The sequence below is a fragment of the Ambystoma mexicanum genome, chromosome 12, assembly GCF_040938575.1.
Source record: "Ambystoma mexicanum isolate Mex_15411 chromosome 12, UKY_AmexF1_1, whole genome shotgun sequence".
Lineage (NCBI taxonomy): Eukaryota > Metazoa > Chordata > Amphibia > Caudata > Ambystomatidae > Ambystoma > Ambystoma mexicanum.
This window is the reverse complement of record NC_090936.1, coordinates 460050767-460075277: the sequence shown is the minus strand read 5'-3', so window position 1 is coordinate 460075277 and position 24511 is coordinate 460050767. Positions and strand designations below refer to the sequence as shown.

At 44.8% G+C, this 24511-nt stretch overlaps 1 protein-coding gene across 1 annotated transcript in view; it reads right to left on the bottom strand.

The window, feature by feature from the left end:
- Positions 1-8282, bottom strand: part of LRP6 (LDL receptor related protein 6) — a 1542295-nt gene extending 1534013 nt beyond the window's left edge. Inside the window, exon 1 of the mRNA XM_069628714.1 lies at positions 7827-8282. Within this exon, the coding sequence (XP_069484815.1) occupies positions 7827-8130 (304 nt within the window). The 5' untranslated portion in view covers positions 8131-8282. The remainder of the gene's footprint in view (positions 1-7826) is intronic.
- Between the last annotated feature and the right edge of the window lie 16229 nt (positions 8283-24511).

Genomic DNA, 24511 nt, shown 5'->3' with positions numbered 1-24511 from the left:
TTGTACTGCACACTTTGTCTAGCTATACTTACAAATCACCCTGTAATCTCTTGCCTATCTTACTGTATACCTCTTAACTGTATCCTCACTATGTAATCATCTATGTAATACCATCTGTAAATACTTATTGTATGTTATTGCAATATATCTATTCAATGCAATTGTAAGTAATGCGCCCAGATGCCCATGGGCTTGGGGCGCTATATAAATAAATACAAAATGTGGAAAAAACTAGAAGACACCTGGGTGAACCGCTCCAGGACAAACACTGGTTGGTGGTACTGCGCTACCATAAGAAAGTGTCCCGGAATGCTAGACTACAATTGATCCAACTGTTCGGGATACACAGGGCCTACCTAACACCACTTAGAATATCGAGATTTCCGGGGGTGACCCAACAATGCCCTAGATGTTCAAACACTGAAGCGGATATGTTACACATGTTTTGTTCAAGTCCTATTATACAGAAATATTGGGAATACATAGCAGGGAAAATGAAGGAGGAGGCTTTAACATAACCCACCCATCCCACCCCGCCAACAACAACCTCAGCCTGCATGCTTGAGCGCTTCACGTGCCACCAACACACATGCTACATATCCAAAATAAGGACCTAGCGTTTATTGTAGCTAAGCGCAGGATAGCAAAGGTCCAAATATCGAAGACTGGTGGCAAGACCTTAAAAAATGGGCTCTGGCATAAACAACTACCTGCAGCCACGCAGCTCACACAAGCCTCTCCGACGAGAGTGCAGAAATAACAGCATGGAATACTAGGATACAGACTCTATTTAGCTCTACCAAAAACAGTGACCAAGAAGTATATTACTACCTACTCAATATAGTAAACGGTTAAGGACAACCTGAAGGGCAATAGAGTTCATGGTAACCAGTGGGAGGAGGGAGGGAAGCTGAGGGAAGGGTGGGATCGTTGGGGAGTAGGCACAGGTAGACTGGAACTTATATAGCTGTCAAATGTGATTGTATAAGTGATATGTACATGGCTGTATGAAAAGCTTGTTAACATGAAAATCTCAATAAAAACCGGTTTTAAAAAATATATATTCTTGAAATCTAAAATAGAGTGAAAAACCCGTTTTAAAAAATATATATTCTTGAAATCTAAAATAGAGTGAAGAGAAATCCAGGGGAAGGGAACCACCTTTGGATCAAGGAACTCTATCCTCTTGGAACTTTTGTGTTGGAGTTACATATTTCCTTTTAAACATGTGTGCACTACTCAAGGCCAAAGACATTTTCCCTTTCCACATTAGAACTGATTTTAAGAATGTGAGGGCCAGAATAGTACTTTTTCACATTCTGACATCCAACAGACCCTTAGTTTTGTTTGCGGTTGGAAAACACCCCTTTAATGAAGAGGCATTTCCCAACCCCCTTTTCTTTTGCCAATTAAGGTTTATGGCTAAATTCCTAATCCTCTCTGTCCGCATCTCATGCCTGGTTCCCCACAGCATGCTCCATGCTACACGAATTGCAACATTTCAGTCATCATGTTGCCATCTTGAAGTTGGGGTACCAACCCTTATCACTGTGAGTACCCAAGTTAAATGTTGTGGGTTTATTTTTAATACACCCATGCAATTGCAATTGACATTTCTACCCGGGCCATGCCTCAAACTTAAGGCCTTTTACAATTTCCAAAATTGAGCATGTATTTAGCACGTTTACAGAACATTTGCATAAAAGTGTGCAGTAGTGAGGAATCTCATCTCGGGGGACACTCCAAGCGGTCAAGCAGATATCACACCTAGCCTTTTCAGACACAAAAGAACAGGCCATGCACCTCTTGATTGACAGCTTGTGGTTAACAGGCATGCATTCTGCTTTTTCTACGGTCACTAGGTTCGCAACCAAAACCCCCGAAAATGGGCATCGAAGACATTTGACGCATTCATTAGACCACTTTCATTTTCTGCAACTGGTTTGCTGCTTTGGCTATGCTGCACTAAACACAATCAGGAGTATCACAGCATCCAGCACCTTGAGGCTGCCCGCTTTTGTTTCAGTGCTGAACTGTGTATTACATTGTTATGCTTTTTGACAAAAGTCAGGACGTAATGTCCCACAAGTATGGAGGAAATGGGACCATGGACTAGGAGTAAGGTAGTCACTACGGTGAGTAACTTTGTTAAACGATATCAGCAGTATTCTCAATTTCAAAAACATTTAATTGTTTCCTTTATCAGGAACAAAATCAATGGTTAAAGCATTTGCCAGATACATGGTGTGTACCAAGGAGTTACTTCTCACCAGAAACTTGGGGGGTGTCAAAGACTCACACAAGACAGTTGTGCCTTGGCAAGATCAACTTTCAAAATTTCTGTCCGAACACAGAGACGTCTGTGTTATGCAGAGATATTTCCCTTGAATGTTCTATTGCAACGACATCCCCCCAGCCACAGAGGCAAGTCATGGGAATGGGCCTGCAAACGACAAACAATCCACAGGACGAAAACAACAATTATGTCCAGATGACCGGGACCAGTGCAGCACCAAGTGGAACAGATGTCAGTTGCAAAGCCAGATTCAAGCCAAACACAGAATGACAACCTGCTTCCTCCCTTACCCTTTGCCCCAAGGAGCCCACTCGATGCAGAAGGTGGATACTTCTGGTTTCAGGAAGACACGGCGTGAGCAGCTGCTGGCCCCCATCGAAAGCAGAAGAGATTGCCAGGGGTATTCCATTTCCTTGCAGAAATCTGGAACGCAAGTTTGGTTTCCATCGCCACTGTGTTTCCTGGCACATATTAAGAGAGGATTGGTAGCTAATCCAAAAAGCTTGAAATATTACTTAATCTGCCATTATCGGAGACACAATCTACCTCCAATTAACTGGAATTGTACCGCATTGTACCTCAAGGTCCAAGTTTAAGCACACGTCATACGTATGCATTGGAAGATCTGCGCCTACAAATTACTGTGCGAGACAGAGGCACTCGCATATTAGTCAACCTCAAAGATCATCAATTCAAACTTTGGCCTCTCTACACAAGCTTCCACCGGCTTAAGATCACCAAGTCAAAAGCACGTTGGATCAGCAAATCAGGGGAAAATTCGTGTTGGATGTTCATTAGAAATAGGTTCTCAAAGACCCTGCCTTCATATATTGAGGCAAAGACCAGTGTTAGGAATTAATCTGAAAGGATGTATTCAGGCATGTTAATTTTTAGCGCCCAACATACTTCTAGGTGCTCATGTATACACTGTATGCAACATTTACTTGTATATGCAGCGATTATTAATCACAATTGCTACAAATGTACATACTTTATTTTTTGCTACAAATATTTGCAGAATATAACTAAAGTGTCAATGGAGGTTTCAAAGTGCTACAGAACTATGATCTACGACCGCTATCTAAGGGGGGGGGGTGGCGGGGACATGCTGCCGGCCCTTGTTGGTCATCATCAACTCAAGCAAACAATTTAAGACAACTGCACTGCTGCAGCTACAAAAGCAGCTATACAAATTTGTCTGGAGGGGGTGGGAATTCCACTGAAAGTAATGACTGGAGCGGCCAAGTAGGGAGGTGTGGGCCTTCCGTACCTTTCCAACCATTTGTGACTGAGCTGTAAGGGGAATATAGCTACTTCTGGTAATCAGCTCACCACCTATTCACAATGGACAAGTTCTGACACCATGGTCATTTCCAATTGACACATTTTTCAAAGCATCTTTTCGATTTTTGCTATCCATGGTGATTCTAATTCAGATCCAACGTTTGGGGGAATTGTGCAGACTACCGGGTATTTTAAGGTGCTTATACATCAAGAAATTGTCTTTCAAAGCGCCCGGAGGGGAGGGAACATGGGCGAAGAGGCAAAAAGAATAACAATGGTGAGCGGGATGGAGGCGGTCCTACTAGGCCTTGTGAGGATTCATAGCGTGCAAGTGCAAAGAGAGAGAAGAGACCAGGGTAGGGGAAAGTGCCAGGCAGCCAGTTGCCGGCAACTGTTAAATGCCTGGCAGAGATCACTTGGTAGAGACTGGTCAACTGCCAATAAATAAGTGCAGTCCTATGAGGCAACACAGGACAGTGGGTGCCCAGGGGCAAGTGCTTGGAGTGGAAGGCGGCTTAAGGTGATTGGTGGCCTGGGTCCTCGCCATCCGTCCAATCTCAGCGACTGTGGAGGATTTAGCAACGGAGAGAGAAGGGGGGGAGGGGTGAAGAGGAAAGTCTTGAGTAGCTTTGGAATTTGTGGAGATCCGGCTCAAGACTGAAAGGGAGGCTGTTCCAGAGGAGGGAGCCAGCCGAGGACAGATAAGCTGCCAGCCCGCTGCTTAGGGTGCTTGACACGCAGAGAATTGAAGCCAGCGGAGCGATGAGATCTGGCGCGAGTGTATTTGGTGAGAGCAAGTTGTAGACAGCGTGATCCCCGGCCACAGACAGCCGTGTGGATGATGCATAAGGATTTGAATTTGATCCTTGCAGCAACCAGGGGCCAATGAAGAGATTTTAGGGCTAGACAGATACAGCCCCTGGGCTTGAGACCAAGGGGAAGTCTAGCAGCCCGGTTCTGGATAAGCCGGAGGAAGACGGCAGGTTAAGGAAGAGGCTGTTGCAGTAGTCTGCCTACATCCCACCTACACCGCTCATCTCCCTACCTTCTGAGGTTAATAGTGAGTAGCAGCACCCGTTTTACCCATTTTTTGAATATCACATTGGGAAAGAGGAAAGGTATTGAGAGGGCAGATCACTCTATGGGGTTGCTTAGCAAAATCTGAGGAGGTAATTACTTTTGAAGTTGGTATTATTCTTCTTCTGAAACTATTGATTGATCTTGAGGCAGTGACAATGATAGCTGCATACTCATGTTGCATAAGTGAATTATGTTTAGTGACAATAGTAGCAATGTTTTATATTTATCATATTTAAAAACGTCTTACACTATACAGGAGTGTCCAGGATCATTCATTTACTGTTCATTACTGAGAATCTAATCAAGCATTTTTTAATAATATTAGCATGATGTGTGGGGCATTTAAATGTATTAATATGTTATATAATGTACATATATGTAACACACACAAAGAGTTACTGGAAGGTATGAGCACTAGACCATCAATAAAATATAAAGCATCTCCTGTGCAGATGAATGAGAGTAGTCGCTCGCTGCAGGGGATTTTTGCTTACGCTCTTTACTGATTTAGTGAAAAGGTTTAGAACTTCTTCCTAGCACAGCCCCTGCTGGTGGGCTTGGTCACTCCCATGGGGGAGGAGGGAAGGCTCTGGAGATAGGGGTGATAAGAATCAATTCACCCTACATACAAGTGTCACCAGTCACCCCTTCCTACAAGCTAACACAGAAGTGTGTGATCTCATGGGCATGAATTCATTCTGAGAAATTGCCAACATCCTTTCTTAGCAGAAACGGGCTTCTGCACCCTTCCCTTCATGCCAGAAAGGAGAAAGACATTCAATATTTGGTGCAAAAATAGCAGCTGTGGTTAATTTACAGCAGGCTCAGCATACTAAAAAGAGAAGAAACCTTTCCTGCACATCCTCTATGTTCTAGCCATGTAGCCTCAGTGGTAAGGAACACTGTCTACTTTGTAAATGGTCAATCTTGGAAGCTGAGAGGCTATAAAACGATGCCCGGCATCCAAAAAGGGGACAAAAGGCTTAACTATTCTGTCTTTTTAGGGCATGCCTCTCTTACTTGATCGATTGTGCAACCAAGTCACTCCTTCCTACGGGCAAACACAAAAGAACCATGACCTCAGCCTTCTTTGGGTACACATCCTGCTAAAACCTTAAATCCTCTCCAAACAACCTTGCAATTATGAATGCTCCACACAACACCCACTATCTTGCCTGCTACCTGCAGCCATTTGTCACTCTACCCCAACCTATTATGGAATAACTAACCACTCCACCACCCAAAACTGCCAGGAGACCCTTTGTACTCAGACCGCACTGTGTGCATGCAGGGTTTTAAGCTGGCTTCTGCAGAGCCAGGATAGTCCCCACAAAACTACCCATGATTTGGGGCTCCCGGAGTACTCTATGAATAAGCACCCGATGCAAGTTTAAGTGAGCGCACATCAGGAGCCTGAAAGAGCACACAGGTGGCTTGCGCTTGAGAATTAACATGCTGTGAAAGAAATATGTGCAGGAAAGCAAACTGGCAGTGTGCATTGTGTAGTCAGAAGGATTGCAGGCTTGAATCACTTGTCACTGATATGCAGTATATAAAGATTTGTGTTCATCGATTTGTCCCGAAAGTGCCCTTTAGTTTTATGCAAGGCAATAAGTAGCTTACATTGGTTCCATTTGCCCTCCTCCTATGATTGATCTTCGGAGCCCGCTGAAGAGGCGTGGGGCTAAGCAATGGCCCATTTCCAAATGATATTAGGAGCATCCTAAACCCCCTTCTGCAGCAGCTGTTTGGTCGATAAATTATAAAGATATTTCCTAGTGTCAACTCCAAGGGGGGGGGGCTTCCCTGGCGTTATCATAGAATGTGCATAAAAGAGGGTGCATAACATGAGCACCACCTTGAACTTCATTATTCCCCCAGCATATTTCCTACCCCATACCAAAGAGCTAAAAGCTAGGTAAAACAGTTATACAGCAACACTTTTTAAGGAGGTCCGCCTTGAGAAGACTGGTGCCTCCCTAGAGACTTATGTGCATATTATCAATCCTCCTATTTTGCTTCATACTGCAAACAAATCCTCTAGATGTAGGTGGTACATAGCTGCAGATTATCACACGACAAGCAGTCAGCAGGTGAGTTGAAACCAAAAGTGAGCACAGAAAAATAATTAAGCACACTTGGCCTGTCATTTATTTGCAGAACAAATGCGATTTACTCATTGTAGAATTGCTTATTTACAGAGTCAGAAACGTGATTTACCCGCAGCAAAGTATTTAGAAACTGAACTAGGAGGTGCTTTATTTACAGTATGCATCCAAGACCAACAGGGAATGCTGAATGACCCAACATAAGTATTTTCTCACGATGTATTGTTGGGAGCAGGCGACCCTTGTCTGAGCCAGCTGCCCTTCCTTTAGGCCACGTCCCCTTATTGGAGCGCCCCCGAACCCCCAACATCTCTAATACCATTTAAAGCTCTTTCATCCATATTCCAGCCATCTTTCCAATTTCCAGATTAACACACGTACTGCAGCAGCCCGGCGCAGTCACAGCTCTCCTGTCTCACACCGAATCAACTAACATACCACAACGATGTCCAGTCTACACAGCTATCGGCACTTGCAGGGAGAAACTTGCAAGCAACTGATGGGATAACATCTGGGGCTCCACTCTGGAAACAAAACTCAATGTGCCTCAAAACAAACTCACATAGAATCTTAGCACAGAGAACACGGCTGCATGCGATCAACACCTTGTTTCACGTCTTGCCTCTCCAATACCAACACTGCTCCCTCTATTATCTTTCAAAGGGTCCAAACCCCAGAGGCATACCAATGGCACAAGTTGTGCTTTACAAGACGCAGTTACATTACATCCACCATTACTTTATAAACACCTCTCCTCTGCAAAGATGATCCTTTTACCTGTTCCCCAGCATAAACCGCCTTCCACCTACCTGGAGGTGCACTTTGCTTCAATCTCCATTCACCAATTACTGAAAACAAGCTCCTGTTTCCCAAACACCGTTGTCCCGTGCCGGGTTGTTCTGTGATCATCCACAGAGCGCCCACCCCCTTATTCCAACTGCCTCTCACGAGGTTAAATACTAACACCGCCTACAGCATGCAGGCCCCGTATCCCCCGTTCTGCGCTCACCCTGCACCCTAACGATTATCCCCATGCATCGCTACCCTGGGCCCCTTACCTCGAAGCAGGCAGCATAAGCTGCACACAAGCAGGCTCCTTAGCACGGCAGCCATGGTTTCCCAGTCTCTAGCGGACACGGTACATCGACCCAACGCCACGCAAAACCTAAGCACTGCTCTCCGTGCCCGGCAAGGAGGTTGTCGCTGAACTCGCGACCAGGAATCGGGACGGCTCCATTCCCTGCTCCATGGCGCTGTTGGTGGCTCCGCTGTTGCTGGCCCCACAGTCCTGACTCCGCCTTCCCCAGTTGGAGCGAAGAGCGAGCGTGCGCAGTGATACCCGGGGACCCACCAAAACAGCATGTATCACTGCGCTGCACACAATCGGGTCTCTCAGTTCTCGCCGCCTGGTCGCTTAGGCGTGTTGCCGACACACTCGAGAGGAAACACCCACTTCTGTGTTATCAGCTGTGTGTTGAGAACGGAATTCAAATGTAATAAAATGCTAAACCAGATATATGAGAATGGCATTCTTATGGCACTACTTTTCGCCGACAGATCGTTTTTAAGAACTACTTCCTGCTGTCTTCCTGGGACAATACGTACTACCGGTCCTGGTGGGAGCCTTACCAGCGATGAATCTGTGATGGTGTCGGCAGAGAGTTACAGTGTGGGCTGCTCAGATTTCTGCGTACAGTTAATCTGTTGGTTGGCAGTGCTTCATCTGATGATAGAAAGGCACTACGCCTCAACGAGTCGACACCGGGGATGAAAACCAGGCAGGAACAAATGGTTTGATGCTGGGAGCGATGGTAGTTACACCAGAGAAGCACAAAGAACTGCGCTTCTGTAAACCACTCAGAATGGTCTGACTTGCCACTGAAAACAAACATCTCGACATGGTATCTGTTGATTTGATTTGGTCGGGACGAGGGGGATCCCAAGTGTTTTGTGCATTCATTCACCTACAATCTCGGCAGTAAATGAAATGACAACCACAACAAGAAACTATACCTCCCAGCATGCAAAGGGCGGCTGCGGTCTGAATGTCAACAATGTGGGATTTAGGAAAAAGAACCAATCAAGAGTTAATGAGGAGTGTTTGTGGGGTGTCTTCAGAGGACCACTGATTCGCGTTCTTACGAATGCGAGTTAGCCGTGGTTTTACATACAGAGTTTGCAAAATATTTACATTTTGATATATTCCTATTAACAATAGCTTGTGTAATTTATGTTAGCCGAGATTCGTCCCTGAACTGGATTTTTACAGTCACCCGGTTCGCCAATTTCTTGTCCAGGAGCTGAAGTTGGGCTTTCCGCACACTTACTTAGTGTGTTCCTTATTTATAATCGATGTACAGGCCTAAAAAAAAATAAGAGTATTTATTGGATTTATCATTTTAATTCGGTTTCTAATTAAACTTGCTTACATAATGGTTGGCATTTTGTTTTCAAATGTAGGTTGTTTTTTGACATTTTAAAAAATAATATTTTTAAGTTGGTTTCTGATTCAGACTACTTATGCAATTTTCTTATGCCCGTTTTTTTTCTTCTTTTTCCTTTATTGTGATTATGGTTGCACAAATCAACCTTACACAAATTCATGCACAGAATCCAACACAATGACTTAAAAAGATTTTTAAAAAAATACTTTCACTATATATATGTGTGTGTGTGTGTGTGTATATATATATATATTCATTAAAATTACATTACATTCAATACCCCTTGCAACAGAATACATTTCAATAAATTATACTGTTAAAACTACAAATGGATATCACACCGTTTGACAAAGGTAAAATATTAGTTTGCTCCACAGATTTCCTTATCTAGCAGTATGGGAGTAAGCTAATATAGCTTCATGGACGCCATAGTCGGAGGGGGGGAGTCACCATCTAATTCATATAACTCCAGCATGATGAAGCAGGCAAACTGATCCAATTGTCAGCTGGGACTCTCCACTCGACAAGCGGTAGAAGAGTTCTTCAGAACTGAGACATGTGGAATTATGCAAACCCAACAGTAACGTGCTCTGGGTTTGCAGCGACAGGCACTCAACCAAAATATGCTCCTTCGTCTGCAACACCCCCTCCATCTTACACATGTCACAATTCCCCAGAACCCTCTCACCCGGAGTCAATCTTATTTAACTGACCTTCCCTGTCGACCAAAAAATGTAACCTGTAACTTAAAAATTGGGTCCACCAGTAAGCGTTTGGAAACTTTTTGCTATATGCTGGCGTGACTCCCTTTGGTTTAGCCAAAGGTGATTGACTTTTGTACATTTTTGATACTCTAATTTTGCCCATGGTCGGAGGATAGCTCAGGGGCAACATGCTCGCCTTGGAAACAAGACGACACGGAGCACCACAGGTTCGATCCCCGGGTCCGCGCTTAGAAACCTCTGGGTATTAAACGCGTTATAAATAACCAATCATATCATCTAGTTATATTCAAATAGTATTTTTTTAACCATACCTGGATTGCAAATTACCACTAACAACCTGGTTACAATCAGTCAAAATTGATTGCACACGTTTGATGTTTTTTCAAAGAACCACGTGGCAGCCGCATTAGAAAGATTGACATACAAGGACCCTTAAAGTGGACCCAACAACCTCTATTACGTTGACCCAGTCCATCTGACATTGCAGAGCCACTAGTCCTAACTCAAATCAAAGTGCATATATCAGTACACAATCAGGAAGGTGAAGTGCCCTTTTTCACACTCTTGGTTCCACCTTATAATCGAAAGCTCGAGTGGTGGCACTCAGGTCGATGCGTATAACAAGGCTGGTATAACCTTAATTTTATATAAAAATTATCAGTGGCAAAATAGAAAAACAACATAACTGAGAGATCATTTTCCTCATTTGTGCTGATAATTGAACTGCCTTATCCATAAGAGACATTTGTGGATTCTGATTAGGAGGGCTGGGCATGTTGCTTCAGTTGGTGCTCATGTTTTCAGCAAGATAAACCCTTCTCGGAAACCTTTGACACTTTCGGAGGAAGGGCTGATAGCTGTCTAAGAACCTTGGGTTTCCAAAAAGAAGAGCCGAGCAGGGGTGGGACGCATGTCTGTAGCAGAAGATATGCATTAGTTGTACAACCACACAAGCAATTTCCCCAAACTACGCCGCCTGAAGTTAAGGCACACCGCCTGAAGTTAAGGCATGTGTGGTGTGTGTGATAACTGTTAAGCTACAGGAATGAATTTCCAAGAAATCCTTTGCATGAACGAAGACACGTGAGACAGGGCGTGCAACCAGCTGCCAATGACTGCAGATTTTTGTCTTGACTACGTACCAGCTGTTGAATGCAATGTTAACCAAAATGTATATAAGCTGTATGAACTTTGAATGCTTAGCTCACTCCTGCGCAGTCTTCTTGAATGTGCAGGAAGTCATGCCCTTTCTCGAATGCTTAAATTGAATAAAAGGATGACTTTATTTGGTCTGAGTCTTATTTGTGGGGTCCCTTATACCAGGTTGGGGTGAGCAAAAGGTGTATCCTCAATTTGGCCGACCACGAAGGGACCCGAAGGTGCGGTAGCCCATCACTGGGTGAGGCCTTCCAGTGCAAGGCTGGAGGGGTAACAGTATCGGGGCCCCAACGAAAAACCGCACCATTGAATGCGAAAACACGCATTACCCTTCCTCCACCAGTCCCACCGGATGACAGGACAGCAGGCTGCCACTCTTCGGGTTTGATAGACTTCTGGCGGAGACCCCACAAGAGGTGAGTGGGGGTAGGACGAACGGTTGGTAAGGCCGTTGGGACAAGAGTGTCAGTTTTATGGTATGTATTATTGTTGAAGTCTGTTTTGTGGACTAAAAGGAAGGATGGATGTTTGATGTGACGGACCGGTCCGGATGCAAAGGGTATAAGTGAAACAAAGGATATGGGGAATTCATTGTCAAGAAAGGAGGGGGGGTTGGCTAAAGCCTGGTGTGTCCCATTAGAGGGTACACCAGCATTTCAAATGTTAATTAAGCACGGGTTGAATGCAACTTTGTTTGTGAGACAGTGCACTGAATATACAAAAGACTCACTCCAACATAAGTGGGTGGAACAATGCACATTTGATTTGGACAGCATTGGCCTAGTAGAAATAGAATTGGCAAAGCGACGTGTCCGACCAGCACAGTTTGAGGCAATCAGGTTGTGGAGGGTCGAGGCAATTAGGAGGCAGAAGGCACAAATAAAAACCGAGCGGCGCAAAATAGACGAACAGCTGTAGAAAAGGCGAGACAGTGAGATGTAAAAGAGTTACAAGAAAAAAATGATGCAGAAGGGAGAAATGATGATGATAAAGGAGAGTAAAGGTATGTATCCGTCCATCCCTGCCCCAAGATATGAGGCCATTACTAGGGAATCTGAATGAATCACAAACAATCTCCTATTCCCAGGAGCCACAGCTCCCAGGTTGATAACAGAGGCCGCTGAAGAAGGTGAGTTTCCAATGAGGTTTAGTGAGAATGGGGAAGTGGGGGTCACTAGGACGGTTGTAATATCCCCGGAACGAGTAAGAGACTTAGAAACCCTAGCAAAGGAAGTGGAAGGAGAGAGGTTGGGGGAAGATGTGAAGAAGAAATTGGGCAGATTAAGACCAGTGGAGTTTAAAAAGACCGCACAACTAATGATGGAAAATTACACTGATTTTAGAAAACAGGCGAAGGATAAGTATTCAAAGTCCTATCTGAACGCTGAAGCAGGAATAAAGGTAGGTAGGACAAAATCAGCATTATGGGAATATATGGAAATAATCCTGGAAGAAATTCGAAAGGGACATATGACCCAGATAGAGAAGGAACAAGAACAAGCCAAAGAATTAGAAATAAGGAAGCGACAGATGTCGGAAGCAGTCGGAACTGGGAAGAACTTGGCGGTTAAAAAGGTAGAGGAGTTAGCAATCTGAGATGTAAGCCAGGTACTTGAGGACATAATGACCCACAGGTGGGCGGAACAAGCCCAGTGTTTGATCCATATGATCTAACTATTAGACACATTGATTGACGAAGCTGATGGCGTCAGAATGTGTTAGGTGCATTAGAGAAGGTCCTTAATTCAATAGATGTGAATGTTGAGAAACTGGCTGCTGTGACCCAAGGCCCCACTGAAGATGTAGCGTCATATTTTTTTAAAATACGAAGCAGCGTTCAAAGCCCATAGTGGGTTAGACCTAACAAGTGAGACAGGTCAAAGATATTTTGCAGGGAGTTTCGTAGATGGTTTGCACCAACCTATCCAAAGGGACTTGCGGGCAGCAGAAAGTACGTGACAGTCTAAATTACCCAGAGAACTGTTAGAGATGGCACGATATTATGAACAAAATGAGCAAACCCGGGCGCATACAAAGGTGAAGGCAGAGAAGGAACTAAAGACTAGAGTATTAATGCAACAATTACAACAAGGGCAACAGATGCAAGGGGGAACCAGAGGTACCCTCCCAGTCAATGGAAAACCCAGAATACTGGAAATAATGCTCCCAGGTAAGTACGTATACACAGCCGGACAGTCTGGCCCAGAATGTATGCACTTTTTGCAAGAAGCCCGGTCATTGGAAGAACCAGTGTCTAGAAAGTATGGCCCGGAGAACGGGCCCTCCGCCAGTAGGGCCCAGTCCTACCCCTTGACAGTCTAATATACCAACAGGTCCAAGAGCGAATTTTTCTCTTCCCGGGCTGAATGTTTTTGACCAAAGGACAGGACAGATGTTACAGTTCGATCAGTGTGAAGGAGAGGACTGTATATTGTTTGGAAAAGAATCAGAAAGATTTCAGGACCCAACTAGTAGTCTATTATGAAGAGGCCGAGGTGGATCTGGGGGAACGGTATCCGTACCTATCGATCAAAAGGGTCCTTATGTATCTTTACGATTAGGTCAGCAACCCGCCATCAAATGTTTAGTGGGCACTGGAGCTGGAAACAGCTCCGTGGACATTAAAGCCGTCCCCTCAGCACCACTATCGGGAACTAACAAGACATCAGTAGGGTTTGGCGGGAAACCTATAGTGACTCCGCTAAGTGGAGAAATGGTAGCAGAGATTGAAGGGGTCAAGTGGGATGGTAAATGGTTGCTAACAGAGAAATGTCCCGAAAACGTACTAGGTATCGATTCTTTAAAAGCACTATATGCTACCATTTATTGTTCCCCGAACAGTGTGCGCATGACCATAAATGACCCAAGTAACCGCATTATAATGGCACTCAGCAGACCCCTACCAGCAGAATTACAGGATTTACCAGAGCACTTATGGGCGGCACATAGTAATGATGTGGGAACTCTGCTAGTTAATCCAATTGTGATAAAACTGAAGGAGAACATGAGACTCCCCAGATTGAAACAGTATAAGATATCAGTTGAAGGGGAGGAGGCTCTAATCAGGATTGTGGGAGATTTGGTGAACATTGGGGTGGTAGAAGAATGCAATGATAGCCCTTGCAACATCCCGGTGCTTCCAGTCCATAAAAAAAGGAGATGAGACACTGCCCTACAGGTTTATTATTGATTTGAGAGAAATTAATAAAATAGAGGAAACACGGCTCCCCATAGTGCCTAGTATTGCTAGTATTTTGACCTTAATACCAAGTACCGCTGAATGGTTTAGTGTGATTGATTTGAAAAATGTGTTTTTTAGTCTGCCCATTGCCCCAGAGTCGAGATATTTGTTCAATTTCACTTTGGGGCAACGGCAGTATCGATTCACGAGAGCTCCGCAAGGTTACACGGAAAGCCAGGCTATTTTCAGCCAAGCATTGAAAGTTCAATTAAACGAGCTCATGCTACCAACAGGGACATCCTTAGTCCAGTATGTGGATGATGATCAGTGCAGAGTCAGAGAAGCAACTGTCTTGGTATTATTGTGACGCCCTTCCGAAAGCGTTGATCCTTTTTGCATCGTTGGTCCCATGGACGGGTATCCTCCATTTCTCCTTCCAAAATGGCGGCCGTATCTGAAGTTGTTGGACTAGGTTGATGCTGCATCGAATATTGAGCAGGCCACGCCCTCTTGTTTGGTTTCAGGTATATCAGTTCCTGACAACAACGCGCGGATGCTTTGCTACTCCAAGTTTACAGCGTTTCGTGAGTTCGATTATAGTACGCTTCTTCGTTACTTTCCTTACCTAACCTACATCCTTTCTCCTAACCTCAATTCCATGTGATGCTATCTCTAGACTCAACCTCGAAGACCGAATCCTTCCCCTTGAAGGCGGCGCGGTCCCTTCTCCGAACACACACACACAGGTTTCAGTCGGGAACTTATTGAGCGGACATCACAGCTTTTCCCATTCTGAGAGCCGGGTACCAGGAAAAGAGTTAAGTGGGTTGTATATTGACAGACGCCTCAAACGAAGCCTTCAGTTGACATAGTTCTTTTTGTTTATACTTTTGAAGGGGATTGACATACGTACTGCATTATCCCTCTGCTCTGTTGACAAACCCGCTATAGGTCTCCCATTGCCATTACGTTTCACTTACCCAGGTATAGATCCTGTCTACCTATATTTACCTGGTGTCTGCTTCTTTCACTATTCTAATAAAATCTTCACTTAGGAATGTGCCAGATATCCCTCTTCTACCACAGTAGATCACCCACGTCCTTTTTAAGGGTAACTGTAAAGTCCGTCCCATTCTTTTTTCTATTCAATCTTAATTGCAAATTACTTACCTCTCTCTTACCTTCTGGTCAGACGCCTTTCTGCAATCAACTACACGACCATTTCGCTGCACTTCCCATCTGAAGACTCCAGTCTGGCTGACGACGACGCAGGGTTTTCTTCCCCAGAGGGTTTCCCTGAGGCCCCTCTTCTCTTCTAAGCTTTTGCCATAGGAAGTGGAGGAGGGGACTCAGGGAGGCTCTTATTTTCTACTTACCCTTAGGAAACTCTCTACGAACAGCCCGAGAGGAAAGGAAGAAATCTACTGGTGAGTCCTTGTAGTTATCTCTTAGTCTTCTCCAATCCCTAGTACTCGATATATTTGTCACAATTATTTCATTTGGCAAAACATAATCACAAGGTGTCCCTGGCAAAGATGACGTAAAACAGAAGGTTGACTACTTGGGATATGTTTTGTCAAAAGAAGGAAGGGCACTGTCAGTCTACCGCATTGCACTGGTGCAATCTATGCCCTGTCCCAGAACACATAAAGAGCTACGAAAGGGTTAGGGTTATTGTCATATTGTAGACATTGGATACCTGAGTTTTCTGTAATAGCAAAACCATTGTTAGTGGCACTAAAAAGGGAAAAAAAAAGATGAACAGGGCGTATGATACATTGAAAAGTGCTTTGTGTAACGCACCAGCTCTGGGGACACCCGATTATGGGAAAATGTTTTATTTATTTGTGGATGAGGTGGATGGGTGTTCTGTGTCTGTATTAACCCAAGAACAAGGGAGGCAAAGGCCTTGTGCCTACTTCTCGACTGGATTGGATGCAGTTGCCTGAGGATTGCCGCCATGTATGAGGGCAGTGGCAGCGGCAGCCCTAGTTCTGAAGCAAAGCGCAGGAATAATTCTAGGAAACGATGTAACAGTAAGAGTAACACATGCCGTGGATGTGCTATTAAACAGAACCCAGACTCAGCACCTCACGGCAGCCAGATTGACACAATATGAAATGCACCTATTCAGTAGAAATATTAAAATCGAACGATGCAATGTGTTGAATCCAGCTTCTTTGCTACTGGTGCAAACAAATGAGAATGTAGTGATGCATGACTGTGTGACTAGAACGGAAGAAAGCACCAAGGGAAGAATTGATGTACAGGACAGGTCTTTAGAGGAAGGGGACGGTATGTGTTATTATGTGATGGGTCTTGCTATAAATTGGATTCAGGAGAAATGGTAGCAGGGTGTGCAGTAACAACAGGAGAAACCATAGTCAACATGGGGAGAGTACCAGAAAAATCTGCACAAGCAGCAGAACTGCATGCTGTGATAAAGGCATTAAAACATGGTGAGGGAAAATGCATAACAGTGTATCTTGATTCAGCATATGCACATGGGGTGGTGATCAACTTTGGGAGACTCTGGGCTGAAAGGGAGACATCACAAGGTACAAAGGTAAAACACGCAGCATTGATATGTGAATTCCTAAATGCTTTGCCGTTACCCACAAGGGTGGCACTGGTAAAATGTGCAGCCCACCGCAAGGTACTTGACTATGTATCCCAGGGTAGCGATTTAGCAGACATGGTTGCAAAATATGCTGCAGAAAATTGTACAATGAACTAGGACAATATATGTGTGAAACAGTAGAGGAGGGGTTGGATGTGGGAGAACAGGTGGCGAGGATCCAAGAGGATGCAACAGAAGAAGAAAGGAAAAACTGGCATTCAGATGAGAACATAAGACAATTGGGGAGCGGGGCATGGGCAAATGAGATCACAAAGAAATGGATGTTACCAGATGCATATCTCCATATTGTAGTAAGAGTGGCACATGGGCCAACACACATTAATGCGAGAACAATGGAGAGTGTGTTAAGGACTATTTGGGAAAATAAGAAAATTAGTCCATATTGCAGGTAATGGGCAAAGCAGTGTGAGATTTGCGTGATGTACAATGTTGGAACGAGCGTGCCAGCCCCAGCAGGGCACTGCAAGCTGCCCACACAGCCCTTTGAAGTGGTGTACGGTTCTAGGTCATTTGGTCGAAAATAAATGGTCGACAGGACAAATGGTCGACACCAAAAGGTTGACAGGTCAAATGGTCGAATTTTTTATTTTTTTGTTTTTTCACATTTTTTTTTTTGGGGGGTCCCCCCAACCCCCTTTTTTTTGCTAAAAACCCCTTTTTTCCCTAAACGAAAACCTAAAAAATATATATATAAATAAAAAAAATTCAACCATTTGACCTGTCGACCAAATTGTGTCGACCATTTGACTGGACACCGTGGTGTACATGGATTTTATACAATTAGAACCTGTCAACAAGTTTGCTTACTGTTTGGTGATGAAATGCAGTTACTCGGGGTGGGTGGAAGCCTTCCCTCTCCAAGATAGCAGCGCTACCTCAACTGCAAAGTGCCTACTGAAACATTGGGTACCCCTGTACACGGTCCCTACCTATCTGTGGTCAGATAATGGGCCACATTTCACGGCCTGTGCAGAGACAGGTCTGAAGTGGCCCGCCGCCTTGCCATTGGCATTACTGAGCATGAGAACTGTTCCCAAACGCAACCATGGGCTATCCCCATTTGAGATTGTAAGGGGCCGGCCGCCCAGCATTGGTACCCCTGCAGACCCCAAGAAACTGTCTGAACAAGCATGGCCATATTGCAACAATATTGTATTTCATTGACTAACAGGCTCCTTTCTATACATGCACAGGTAAAGGACGCAGCTCCAGTACTACCAATTGGGCCAGGGCACGATCTGAGACCCGGGGAATGGGTGGTGATCAAGGCATTCAATCGAACCAGTGGACTACAGCCTCGCTGGAAAGGACCCTATCAAGTGTTGTTGACAACGCAAACAGCACTGAAGGTGGACTGCAAACCACACTGGTATCATGCAAACCATGTGAACAGAGCTGCTAATGTGGGGCCATTGAAACCTCCCAGGCTACAAACGGATCTGCTGGAATCCTCCCAAACCCCTCTACCCACAGATATCCCCAGGTATAATCGAGAAGTATATGTGCTAGGTAACGAGTAAGGACTGTGAATTGAACTTTGATTGTTAGAGAGACACAAACTCTTTTGTCGGTTAGAGCAGTACACAGCCTTGCCGAAGACGGCGAACAATTAGCTCGAAGGGCCTCTAGCATCCCTCCTAGACAAGGCACAACGAGACGTGGGACAGATCGGTGAAAAGGGCCGCCAGTGCACACTGTACATTTAGGGTAAAAGACACTGGAGCTTTAAATAGGGTTGGGAACGTAAGCCGTAAGGTAGAATGCTAGGCGCCAGGACCCAGCCAAGCCACTGAACTTAACCTGCAAGTGTCAGCATAAACTCAGGTAAGGTGGCAGAAGCAATGATAAGTGAGATGGAACTGCAGGATTTAGCTCTACAACGAAGGAAAAAACTGTTTTATGTATGGAAGGTGTCTTGGTGGTAACAGGGCTTGGTGTGTTTTATGTTATCTGGAACACCCTTCAAAGTATGAATTTAAGAATAGGTTTCCTGTGGCGAACTCCCCAAATGACACCAATATTAATTATGTATACAGTAAAGACAGGCATGAGCATGACCGTCATGAAGACGAAGAGTATAGTAGGAATGCATATATACGCTTAATGATTACAACACAGAAGGCGTTGAATTTGTCAAGTTGTTGGATATGTAGTCATGTTCCCCGCCATGCAGGGGTTGGAATACCTATGTATGCTTTTGCAGTACCAGAAATTGACAGTTGTATTTTGCTTTGGATGAGGGTTCTCTCACTAGACAGGTATATGCCAAACACTTCTATGTGCTTTCCAAAGAAATGGTCAGAGATATCAGCAGGGATAGTTCGTAAAATGAAACAGGAAGGAGTAACCTACACTTGTAGGTCAGGCAAGGGTAGGGAAATTACCTCCATCCCCCATGATGATAACCAGGGAGTTCTCAAGGAAGAACATTTGTTTCAAGGGAACAAAAGGAGAACCTGTTTTGGGATGTAGTATAACATACGATCTTTCCAGATATAGTAGGGGTCTAGGTGAAACTGAAGGGTACGCTTATGTTTGTAACAAAAAGGCTTATTTGTGGCTTCCCAGGAACTTTTCAGGAACATGTTATTTTGCCAGGATAATACCTGCTGCTATGAGCTATACCCCTAAAGAAATGTATGCTAAACACAGGTATAAGAGAGATAAGGCCAGGTCCTGACCAATCAGACACTGATCTGGATATATTCATTGACATAGTAAAGGCGATGACAATCCCTGTGGGAATATTCCTGAACTCCCAATAGGTACGCAGATTAAGTAGGGCAGTAGAGACCATGATTAGTGAAACAGCCGATATACTCCCTAATATTAAATATGAGATGAAGGCCATACGGTTAGTTGCATTACAGAATAGGTACGTGTTGGATGTGTTAACAGCAAAAAGGGGCGGAGTTTGTACTATGGTGGCATCCCAATGTTGCATGTACATACCTGACACTCCGGACGGGGTGTTATCTGGCATATCAAAGCTGCATAAGATTGCTGAAACCATTAATTACGAGACTGGGTCAGGTGAAATCTGGTGGATGGCATTGTTGAAGGATTGGGATAGAAACTGTTGACCCCACTGTTGGTAGTGGCTGGGATAATATTATTATTGTGCTTTTATGTGCAATGTTTTCCGATGTTTGTAGGGTGTTGCGTGGATTGCTGTGGTAGAGCAGTGAATAAAATAATCCACACAAGGCCAGCCCATGTGGCTGCAAACGAAGAGTATAAGAGGGTAAAATGGCTGAAAGAAATGGAAGACTTAAATAAGATTGATATATATTGATCTTGCTCAAACATGAGCAAAAGGGCCACTTTGTGGATTCTGATTAGGAGGGCTGGGCATGTCGATTCAGTTGGTGCTCATGTTTTCTGCAAGATAAACCCTTCTCGGAAACCTTTAACACTTTCGGAGGAAGGGCTGATAGCTTGTGACTTAGACCCTTGATATTCCAAGAAGAAGAGCCGAGCAGGGGTGGGACGCATGGTTGCAGCAGAAGATATGCATTCATTATGCAACCACACAAGCAGTTTCCCCGAACTAGGCCGCCTGAAGTTAAGGCAGGCGTGATGTGTGTAATAACTGTTAAGCTACAGGAATGAGTTTGCAAGAAATCCTTTGCATGAACGAAGACACGTAACAAAGACACGTGAGACAGGGCATGCAACCAGCTGCCAATGACTATGCAGATTCATGTCTTGACTATGTACCAGCTATTGAATGCAATGTTAACCAAAATGTATATAAGCTGTATGAACTTTGAATGCTTAGCTCACTCATGCGCAGTCCTCTTGAATGAGAAGGAAGTCATGCCCTTTCGCGAATGCTAAAATTGAATAAATGGATGACTTGACTTATTTGGTAGAAGTCTTATTTATGAGGTCCCTTATACCAGGTTGGGGTGAGCAAAAGGTGTATCCTCACATGGAAGCACCTACACAGGGAGAGGCATCATGAACAAAGCACAAATAACTCAGCCTCAAAGAGGAAGGCAATATCGGATCAGAAGTTCAGTTTTTAATAAGTAGTGTTTCACACCATTCAACTGCCTATGCAATTCAACCTGGGTTCTGTCGTAAAATATCACGTTGTGTCACATATGTTAAATAGCGCACAGACATGACAAACTTTCCTGGAGTGGCAAAAGACGTTTCCAACAGACATTCTCCGAAGTCAGAGAGGTAAAGATTGAATAAGCAGGGAGCAAATACGAAGCCCTGTCTCAGTCCTCTGTGAGTCGGGAAACTATCTGTCGCTGCTCCCAGCCTATTCAACTTCACCCGCAAAAAGCTATTCTCATGCAAATGCACCAACACAGATAGCAAAGCGATAGGGATTTGCCAATCTTTTAATTTTTAAGCATCATAGCAATCTATTAATGGAGGCAAAGCCTGAGAGTAATCTATAGCGGCCATATAAATTGGGAAACCCACCGCTGCCCCTGCTTCTTCCTGCAGGCAACTTATCACCAAACCATTAAGCATAGTAGAAACAGCCTTTCTAAACCCTGTTTCATAATTTTGCAGACAACCAGAGGAAATTACAGAAGACTGCAGTTCGCTAAGAAGCAGTGTCGCAAAGATTTTACTCTCACTGTCCAAAAGAGAGATGGGGCGGTATGTTGATAGACTATTTCGATCATAGGAATAATAACAGAATATTTCCATGACATTCGAGTGGTCTTGGCCAAGGTAATAAAGGAGAATAGCATGTATAAAACCTTAGCCCAAAGTTCAGGGTCACTCTTTTTTTTAATTTCTTTTTAAAATGTTTTATTAACTTTTACAGCAACCAATCAACAACAAACAAACCCAACAGTGCATGTCATATAAATTCAAGTTTCATATACAATATCATGAAATGTCCACTGTCACCCCATTACCCTCCCCCCTAACTTGAGCCTACTCCACTCCGCCATCTGCCAATGTTTCCTCAGGGGGTTCCTCCCTCTCTGTAGTCCCGCAGGAATCATGATCCCTTAGGCAGGCTTGGGTGGACCCGGACAGTGTGGCCACTAAATGTCTCCAGGCCATCAGAGTTTCTGCTTCCTCCTCCCCCCCTCTATTGGCCACTTCGTTCCATACCGTTGTTTCCATCCCTGCCCATTTCTGGAGGTCGTGCCACCATACCTCTACCTTCGATCTATTGTTTGCCTTCCAACCCATGGCAATTCTACACTTGGCTAATATATAGGCCAAGTCCTTGAGTTTGCTCACGTGTTTCAGTTTGCGTGGCCTGGAGAACCCCCTAACATGCATGCCCACACAGATTCCACATCTAGTTTGATCCCTTTCTCGGCTAAGCGGTGGGCTACTTGTTCCCAGAATTTCCCAATTTCCGGGCATGCCCAGAACATATGTATCATACCTACGTTCAATTCCCCCCATTTGGGACATGTTTGTATTCCTTCGTTCCTGAATTGAGCAATCCTCTGGGGGGGGGGGTCATGTACGCTCTGTGAGTAACATATAGGTGGATCTGTTGCAGCCTCGCATTCCTGGACACTTTTTTGTGGTATCTCTGGACCCTCACCAACAACCCATCACTCATGGGTTCCCTTGCTTCGTCTTCCCAGTCCCGTCTTAGCTGGGTCACCTCCTTTCCCACCCGAGACATCAGTAGTTCATAGATTCGAGAGACTTCGTGCCCCCACTCTGAGATATCGTACATCGTTTCTATGGCTGTGTCGGGTTGGTCTTCCAGCACTATTTCGGACCACGTCTCTTTCACCCGCCGCACCAATCTGGTGTATGTGATGTACTGCTCTGAGTGTAGGCCAGTTCCTTCTAACAGTAAGTTAAATTCTGTTACCTTCCCATCTTGCCATACATCTCCCAGCGTTGCAATGCCCACCGGTTCCCAGTGCTTACTAATTGTCTTTCTCAGTTGCTCGTCCGCTCTGGTCAATGCCACTAGCGGCACCTATGGAGAACACGGGGTCAGGTTCTCCATGACCTGGCAAGCCTTGCGCCACATCCTCCATCCCAGCTCTAGCATCCTCATACCTCCTTTGAGCTCTGATTTTGGCAGCCATATCAATTCTTTCAGAAGAACGGGACACATTCTGACCTCAGCAATCTAGACTCCGATGTTGGGTCTTCCGTTAACCATTAAGCCACATATTGTAGCTGACTGGCCAAATGATAGACCTCAAAGTTGGGCAATTTTATGCCCCCTTTGTCATATGTGTTCTGCAGTTTCCACAGGGCTATTCTATTCCTGGTATTGTGCCATATGAACCCTCTACATATGCTTTGGAGTTTGACGAAGAATCGCTTGGGTATCATGTATGTTCCCAAAAAAGTGTAACAACCTTGGCAATACCACCATCTTCCACAGTGCCACCCTCCCTATCATGGCCAATGGGAGCTTAGCCCAGAATCTCATGCTATTCTCAATGTTTTCTACTGCCTTCTCTGTGTTGTGTTTGTATTCGTCCTCTACTGTGTGACAAATATCAATCCCCAGGTATCTAAATGTTCTAGGGCCTCATTACGAGTATGGAGGTAGCCATGGTGCTATTAGCGCCATGGCTGCCTCCATACCAGGCTCCAATACCGGGTTCCTGCAATGAGGAATTTCCGGGTCATTCCAACAGTGGAGGACCCGATAATTCCTCCTTGCAGGAACCCATCCCCATTCCCATTTGAGCCCGCATAGGGCTCAATGGGGAGGGAGCTAATAACGGTGCCTCAATAACGGCCCGTTATTAGCTCCCTCTTCCCCTTGCGGGACCCGCTAAGGATGCCTGGTTTTACCAGGCATCATTGGCGGGTCCCGCAAAGGTAACCTCATAATCGGCACTCCCGTAATGAAGGGTGCCGGTCCCGTACCGGAACCCTTCATTACAGGAGCGCCAGGGTTATAATGAGGCCCCTAGTCTCCCAGCGTATTTGTAATACTGGTAGGTATTCTCACGGAGTCCCCTTATATCTCCCCAGGGGGATTACACATGATTTATTAGGATTGACTGTGATGCCAGAGAGCAACGCAAATCGCCCCATTACTTCTAAGATATATTGCAGGTTTTCCTCAGGATACTTCAAGTATAACAGCATATCATCAGCATACATTGATATTAAATGTGGCCCTTCTTTCATGTAGATCCGCACCTCCTCATATTGTTGCCTCAGATATATTGTTAACGGTTCCAGTGCTAGGATAAACAGCATCAGGGACCAAGGGCATCCCTTTCTAGTGCCCCTACTGAGTTGCCACCTCTCTGAGATGATCGCTCCTGTCTTGACTCTAGCTAGTGGCTGACTGTACAGTAGTTTCACCCACTTCAGGTATTCCATATTATTTTAGGGCTGCCATCAGCCAGGGCCATTTGACAGAGTCGAAGGCCTTCACCGCTTCTAGTGAGATGATTGCGACCTCCTGTGCGTCCCTTTCTGTGCGTTCTATGGCATGGTGGAGCCTCCTGAGGTTGTCGGATATGCTCCTGTGCGGAACGCTTCCGGTTTGGTCAGGATGTATACGTTTGTTAATAACCTGTTTTAGCCTGTTTGCCAGCATAGCCGTGAGTATCTTGCTGTCCTGGTTCAGCATGGATAGCGGTCTATACGACCCGCAGTCCAAGCT